Source organism: Annulohypoxylon maeteangense (assembly GCF_022496945.1).
Source record: "Annulohypoxylon maeteangense strain CBS 123835 unplaced genomic scaffold GGS22scaffold_10, whole genome shotgun sequence".
In the NCBI taxonomy this organism is placed as follows: domain Eukaryota; kingdom Fungi; phylum Ascomycota; class Sordariomycetes; order Xylariales; family Hypoxylaceae; genus Annulohypoxylon; species Annulohypoxylon maeteangense.
In genome coordinates, this window is record NW_025953257.1 from 125037 (window position 1) to 132929 (window position 7893).

General features: G+C 48.0%; 3 protein-coding genes across 3 annotated transcripts; 2 read left to right on the plus strand and 1 right to left on the minus strand.

Annotated features, from left to right (window-relative positions):
• Positions 1–979: 979 nt before the first annotated feature.
• GGS22DRAFT_18828 (putative FAD-binding oxidoreductase) lies at positions 980–3423 on the plus strand. The gene is made up of 5 exons (XM_047964710.1): positions 980–1575; positions 1630–2086; positions 2156–2246; positions 2309–2639; positions 2696–3423. Exons 1-5 carry the CDS (start codon positions 1406–1408, stop codon positions 3174–3176), a joined length of 1530 nt encoding a protein of 509 aa, XP_047817910.1. The 5' UTR covers positions 980–1405; the 3' UTR covers positions 3177–3423.
• Positions 3424–4379: 956 nt separating this feature from the next.
• GGS22DRAFT_164815 (uncharacterized protein) lies at positions 4380–5447 on the plus strand. Its single transcript, XM_047961591.1, has 3 exons — positions 4380–4587; positions 4705–5146; positions 5204–5447. Exons 1-3 carry the CDS (start codon positions 4550–4552, stop codon positions 5423–5425), a joined length of 702 nt encoding a protein of 233 aa, XP_047817911.1. The 5' UTR covers positions 4380–4549; the 3' UTR covers positions 5426–5447.
• A 51-nt stretch (positions 5448–5498) lies between these two features.
• Positions 5499–6967, minus strand: GGS22DRAFT_18905 (NAD(P)-binding protein). The gene is made up of 2 exons (XM_047964796.1): positions 6013–6967; positions 5499–5937 (listed from the first exon to the last, which is right to left on the minus strand). The coding sequence occupies exons 1-2, from the start codon at positions 6640–6642 to the stop codon at positions 5572–5574; spliced, it is 996 nt and encodes a 331-aa protein (XP_047817912.1). The 5' UTR covers positions 6643–6967; the 3' UTR covers positions 5499–5571.
• Positions 6968–7893: the final 926 nt, after the last annotated feature.

A 7893-nucleotide genomic window follows, 5' to 3' on the forward strand; every position in this document is an offset into this window, starting at 1 on the left:
TTAGGCGGTATGGTTAAAGACGTACCCTCTCCAATAAGCATTGACATGGCGGTGGAGGATGTTTCGTCTCCGCAAATTATAGGACTTCCCTCCTTGATGCCAATCCGAGACTCGGTCCCTAATCGAGCTGGCAGCAGCGGGCGTTCAAGTTCGTCGGGAGTGTAGGTGGGTATACGTAAGTGTTCTCGCTTGGAAGCCTCACAAATGCACCAATCGGCCGAAATGCTACCACTTTGGCTAGAAGGACTACGAAGTGCTAGGCTATCTCCGCCCATGAAGTACGAAGTAGTCAAGATGTGTCCTAGGCAGGGTAGTTCGCGGGATGAAAATTTACGCTTTAAGATTCCAAGAACGGTTAGAAATTCTGCAACGGCAAGATAACCTTGGCTTAGGTAAGAGAACTATACCACCTGATACCCACATGAGTTAAATACAACGGTCTGATCCTAGGCGTTCGAAGCGTTGTCGTACGTAGGGTTACACGTGTTTTCCAGCAGGAATGCCTTGAAAGATCAGCTGTACCAGCCACGGCGCGATTAAATATCAGCTCTTTCCCATCGGAGTAAGCCCGTACATGCTTTGGCTTGCTGTATGTAGCTCTCGGGCGAGAGACTTCAGACGGGACGGAACATTCCAGGGCGTCCCGAATACTCCGACGTCAGAATCGTCGCCAACAAGCCACCGGCAAGGTTATTTCTGTAGCGTATAAATAGAGATCTACATGTGACTGTAGCCCTAACGCCTTTCAGCTCAAGCGCGATTAATGCAGGACCGAATTAACAGCGACAGCCATGTCTGGAATACTGTACCACACTGTCTATTAGCCTCCTTTGTAGGGCCGCGCTAACTGGCTAGGCATAACAGTTCCCACTCGCACACTACTAGTTCGCGGACTAATACGAGTTCGGCCGGCCGCCAGGGGCGAAATGACACCCCTTGTCAATGCTGGGGCAGATGAAGATAGGGCAGTTATGTGAACAAGGTCTAGCTCCTTCGAAGGCATATCGTCAATTCCGTGACCATATCCATGTCAAAATCTCGGTATACGTATTGCAGGGCCCCAAACTGCGAAGGGGGCGCTTAATGGCTTGATCCTGCTCGAATTACTATGTTACCATGAGATGGATTCATCTAGGCTGACTTGACCTTAGCCCCTTTCCCGGGGGACAGCATAGTTAAATGGTACCACCGAGGATATTGTTGCTCTTAGGGCTGGACGGGGGCTCTGTAGAAATTCGTGTTATTTAATAAGTACGACTGGGATTCCTCCGGAGTCCAGAGCTTGCTAGATCATCCGCCGTTTGTGCACTACCGGTAGGTATTCAACTAGCACTTTGACGCAATCCGGCGAATAGCTAGAGCCCGCGATCTAGAGTTGTTGGCGCCAGCGCGAGCAGATAGGACTATGGCGCGTTCCACCGCATTCCAAGCCATTGCTGGCATCGTACTCGCCTTCTGCTCTGTAGCAAGAGCTTCCCCGGATCAAACTCTGTGCAATACGATCAAGTTAAAGCTTGGCAACGGTACCGTCGAAGCTACAGATGGCATTTACGAAGCTCTGAGCACTGAAAATTGGTATAGTTCACCGCCGTCCAACATGGAGATCTTGTAGCTCATTTTATCATATAGGTCGCAAACCGTCTGGGCAAAGCCAGCATGCATCATCCAACCTTCTAATACCAAAGAGCTCACATATGTCGTCTCGACCGTAGTAGGCCAGAAAGCGAAGTTCGCTGTGCGCTCTGGCGGACACTCGGTCGTCAAGGGGGCCGCGAATATCGATGGAGGAGTTTTGATCGACATGGCAAGGTTCGACTCTGTGGAATATGATGCGAACAAGAAAGTCGCCACGGTAGGCTCTGGACTTCGATGGAAAGAAGTCTACACTGCCTTGGACCCTTACAACGTGACCGTAGTTGGGGGCAGAGTCCTAGAAGTGGGTGTTGGTGGCTTGGTCCTTGGAGGTGAGTTTGATTCCCCTATCATTTCAGCTATGCTGAACGAACCACTAACGAGTGCCATAGGGGGTCTTTCTTATCTGGCTGATCTCTATGGGTTGGTTTGTGATAATGTAGTCAATTTTGAGGTAAGGGAGGCTTTAGCTGAAAAATCGCCCTATTTACTCTAGTGCTGACTTAAGATCCGATTGGTGTAGGTTGTCACCGCAAAGGGAACAGTTGTGAATGCAAGCGCAACATCTCATCCGGATTTATTCTGGGCTCTAAAGGGTGGAGCTAACAACTTTGGTAAGACATGATGAATATAATTCCGGTATATATGAACGATTGGTTGGCTTACACATCATCAGGCATTGTTACCAAGTTCACATTGAAAGCTTACGACATCCACGATGCATGGGGCGGCGTCAGGGTGTATTCGCTTGATGCCCTGCCAGCGCTGTTTGACGCCATGTACGAGTACCAATCAGTTGCGAACAAGGACCCGTATGCGAACATCATGTTGCAGGCTTTCCCGACCAATGCGAGCATCGGTGCCATCTTGAACGTCGTGTACCTGAAGCCTGAGGAGGAACCGGAAGCATTTGCACCTTTCCGAAACATCACACCTCTAGCTGATCTGACCAAACTCCAAACACTAACTGAGCTCATGCTCGCGGCGCCTGTCCCTGAACTGACCCGGTAAGTCCTAGAAAAGGACCAATCGCATCTTTCCTTTTACTAATATGACGTTGTAGTGTGAACTGGTTCAGCTCGAGCTTCGCGACAGACAAACAGTTATTCGGTGAAGTCGCTGATATCTTGACCAAAGCCCCAGAGCTTGAGGAACTCGCCAATCTGACCGCGGGATCATTGGCTTTCGGATGGCAGCCAATTTCAAGTAGCGCCGTGCTCGCGGGACATTCCAGCGGTGGAAATCCGCTAGGGTTACAACCCGTGAACCAGACCTGGCTCGTATTAGATGTGGGCTGGTGGAAACCGGAAGACGACGAGCTTGCGCATAACTACACGCTCAGCATGATTAATAAGATCGACGACGCATCCAAGAGCAGCGGAAACTACGTCGATTACATATTCATGAACGACGCGGCTGCCGATCAGCCCGTGATCGAACATTACGGACAAGAAAACGTGGCGAAGCTGAAGGCCACAGCGCAGAAGTACGACCCTGACCAAGTCTTCCAGAACCTGGCTTCAGGGGGGTTCAAGTTACCTTGAGGTCCAAGGATATTTCTTTGGTAGTCCTGCAAGGCCGATGTAACCTAGCCTGGCCAATGATAGAAAAAAAGAACTTCCAAAATGGTAATGTATATTGTATATATTAAGATACCCTTATGCTGACATCCGTCGGCTTCATGTGTTGTGTACGAATATATCATGTATAGGTATAGTAGGATAGGTATGTAGCGCTTTGAGCTCTTGGAAGTTCCATGGCGTGTCTGTCAAAGCTATATCCTATTCAGGCAAGTAGCTTAGCACCGGTGCCGAATCTATTAGATATTTCCGTAGCGTAGTTAATAGTAGTGTCCCTTAAGAGCCGTGAGAACCGTGCGAGCCGTTGGATAGGTGTTGGTTCAAGGACTATCGCTGAAGATGGAAATAAATGCCGGTTCTGTGGATTCATACCAATTAGTAGCTCTCGAATTATGTAACCGAGCAATGTCTAACTAGAAATTATTTAGCTTTTATTAGCTAACTACCTAAGGTTCTTAAAAACTCATCATGTTGATATCGGCGTAGTAGAGTTAGCTGTGCCGCAACCTTACTTTTAGGCTCGTAGATCTCGCGATCATTGTTACGTACGTCAGCTCTCTGAGAGATCCAGGATCTGGCCGAAAATTCTAGTAAGCAAGGACCGTAAGATGGGATGAAGAGGGCGGACAGACCTAGCAACCTTGGGGGCTTAATTCTATCCTCCCATCTCACACCTCTTTAGGGGCTAAAGCCGCCTAGTTCAGATTCAGCCCTAGTGCGCCTAGATGGGCGACGATGCAACACAGTCTCTAGAGAATTCCCCAATCTGAAGGATCCAGATGCTCCTTGGCGCTAACTTCCTTGGAACTGGGCTGGCTGGGTCCCACAGTCCGTATCGTACGTTGAGCAAGCCCGTTCGCAAACTATTCCACCCTATACACCCACGGCCGGCACTTAGGGGGTACGCTAAGGAGAACAGACGATACACACTATATCCTGGTTATTCTAAAATAAGGCTGATGACTGATAAACTCAAGCAATTAGGTAAGGGTAAATGCAAACGGGATCACATTGCCGAGAGACGAGTAAGAAAAAGTGGCAAAAGAGGACCGAAGCTATCAATCCAAATTACGGCGTCGCAATGCTATGCATGTTCGAGTATCATAAACAGAACGAGATGTTTAGGGGTAGCTGAACAGACCATTCGAATAATCGGACCAGCGGAGAATCACTTCATGAAGCCACATCGATAATCACCTTCAGCTTGTAACCCTATACTTACTACATGCTTCCCTTCTACATAGGTATATAGTAAGGTTGAAGTGAAAGCAGACGTGCCATTGCCTACCTAGAAAATCGGTAACCGGAGAGAATCGTGCTTGGGGACTCTGCAAGACATGGCTAAGGATCCATATCTAGGACGCGTGATTACGGCGTAAGTTACCTCTCCCCGAGCGTTGTTCCAGCCATGTGGGAACCAAGTTCTGGAGTGGAACAGTAAGAACTTTGTTTCTGTTGCTAAACATGAGGATCGTCGTTCGCCCCGCTACAGCTTCGAGGGCGGCATCACTACACGTGTGATCACCCATCCTTCTCATCCCGACCGCGTATTCGCCTACGAGGTGACGTTCCTGCTTCAGCACCCACGTGTTGTTGCTGTTGCGTCGCAGAAGCCGCCCTTACACTTCCACCCTCACCAGGAAGAGTACCTCCAGGTGCTTGAAGGACGCTTAGCATTCGAGATCGAAGGCAAGGAGCGTATTCTTAGTCCCGAAGATGGGGAAGTTGGCGTTCGCCCGTGGACGAACCATAGGCTATACTCGCCGGTGTCTAAGGGTACCGAGAGCGATTCGAAGGTGACGAGGTTCTTGCTTTCGGCAGATAACACGCCCGAGCTGTTCAGGCTTGATACGGTCTTCTTTGAGAATTGGTATGCCTACCAGGATCAGATCGTCGTGAAGGGCGAGAAGATAGATCTTGTTCAGGTAATGAGTGTAAGTCATCGATGCATTACAGACTCTACACCAGCTCGTTGACAAGTCCATGCCTAGATGTTCGACGCAGGCGGTTCTTACCTGTCACTCCCACGATGGATACCATTCAGTAGGACGATAGCACGAGGATTGGGGATTCTGGTAGGTAGATGGATAGGAGGTATTCTGGGATATAGGCCATTCCATCGTAAATGGACGACAGACTGGGAGTTTGCATGCCGGAAGATGGAAATGTCAATCTTCCAGAGACGCTTCACAGATCGATCCAAGACGGAGTAGAGTCTGATAGATTCAGAAAGAAATTTTGTTTAAATCAAAATCATATTGCAGAAAAGACAGAAATCCGCCGCGTATCTCATAACCTATGAAGATTAATCCAAACCCATTGCTTTATCCATATACTTTCATCTCTCAATATGTCTCGTTCAAAGACTATCCGCCAGAGCGGTGTTCTCCTTCGTGATCTTTGCCCACTCGGCGCTCTTAGTCCACAACTTTTGCTGCTTATCCTCATTTAAGCTGTCTGGCGAGCTGGGGTCTCTCTTCAACTGCTTCAGGTAACCGCGCTCTCCTGGGAACGCGGTGTTCGTGGCAAGGTCGATAACATCTACGGCAGCATCCGCTGTCGTGCGTAGGGTCGGATCTGCATAGCGGAGAACGGGTCGTAGCGGTTGTAGCGCAAACCTTTGGACGTACTGAAGAAACTTGGGCGTGTTCGTGCGTAGCGCCCGTGAGTCAGTTAGATTACCCGGGTCAATTATGATGGCGGTGATCTTGCGCAATTCTTCGTTCTAGATGGAGGTCAATGTATTGTTCATCTTCACGACTTGGTGGAGTAAGAAAAAAGGTAATAAATCGATACATACCTTCTCGAGATACCTGTTCAACGCAAATCCCCACATGAGGATAGCTAGTTTCGAGTTCGCATATCTATTGAAGCCACGGCCGAGTTTGTCAGCATCCGGAGAGGCCTTCAACAAAGAATCTAAGTCATCCGGGATGCCTGGCGGGTATTTTTCTAGACCATTCTTTCCGGGGAAGTGTCCGTCGCTAGTGAAGAGCATAATACGGCCACCCTCGGGTCCAAAGCTACCAAGAAGTCGGAGGACCAAAGCGACATGAGAAACGTGGTTCACTTGGATAGTCGTCTCAACCCCATCGGCCGTGAACTCGGGATCGCGAGCTAAATTCCAGTAGTACGCATTGCAGATGATGCTAGCAAGCGGTGGTAGCTTCTTTTCCGTGATTTCAGTGGCAATTGTGCTAGCAAATTCGTGCACAGCGTTGAGGTTAGCTAGATCTAGCTGACGGATAGATGTCTCAGCTTTAGGAAAGCCCGCGATCGTCTCACGCAGCCTTTTTGTGTTTTGATCCGAATCTTCTGTGTTGCGGACAGTCAAGACTGCCGTATAGTCAGGGTATTTCTCCAGAAGATACTTCACAGCAGGGATAGCAAGAGAGCCATTTGCTCCAGTGACGATGATGGTGCCAGTCATGATGTAGGCTGTATTTTTTGTATAAGTGCCTTATGTGTAACAAGTTGTAGCTTGACAAGCTGCAGTGTAAGTTCCACAATAGCTCTTATTATTAGATTTAGGTGTTTAGCTGTCAAAAGTTTAGTTTAGGATGAAGGAGTGAGCTATCCATTAGCCTACATCTGGCTGTAGCTTGGCCGTTAGCAAGTGTCCATGCGAACAAGGACCGGCTGGCTTTGTAAGCTACGGTCCACCTCGTTGACAGTGTGACTGAACCGCCGGCTGGGCAGGTGGCTTTCCTGCATGACGATGCCATTATCCTATTCAGGTTCGGCCGGTACCTGGTTGAGAGGCTTGTAGAAGGTATGCCTGAGATGTATCCCGTTAGCTGAACGTCTGGACGACTATAATGGAGTTGCATTAATAGCGCAGATCATTGACATATTAGCCAGCCATTTTAATCCTGAAGCACAGTAACAAGCACTGTATAAGAGCCACGGAAATATTACCAGAGCTTAGCACTATTAGGTAAAGCGCCTAGTGGCTAGGATATGCTGTAACTTTCCGACATGAGCAATGATACACAGTAGATAAATCCGTGATATAGATATCCGTACCGTATTTTCGAAATGCAACCTTCAAAGGAACCCTGCAACCTTAAGTTTACATACGTCTTCCTTCGTCCAGATAGAAACCACTTTAGTTTCGAATAGCCAGGTAGGTATCTACCTAGGTATGTAAGTCGGATACTGATAGTTTTTGACTTAGGCGCTTTTCCTTTGTGTAATTACCCAGCAAAGAACAGAACTTGTTATAGTCATTGAAGATATTAGTACTAGGTATGTGCAGCATATACTGGTTAGCGCAACTACGTGTAAAGCATGTAGCCCTAGAGACAAGTTGCGTTGGCATCCATATGTGGATAGAATAGACCGTAAAGCCAAATGAAAAAACGGGATACACGTAATTCACTTGAAAAAAGCTGTGATGACGCCGTAGGTAGTTGGTTGGTAGTCGGTTGGTAGTCTATTAAATTCCTGAGATCTTAACCAACGAAAAGACATTCTAGGTGACCATAAGGTAAGGTTATTGCGATAATGGTTGGGGCTGAGGAATCAGATGTTGGGAGAATTCTTATTGATCCTCTTTGTGATTGTGAGATATCTCCGAAAATACGGCGATGAGATCCCTTCATCTCTATAAGGCAAGTCATCGCGGCAGCTGATGAACATCTGATTTTTGCATGGTCTTATCAACTATTCAGGTAAGAGC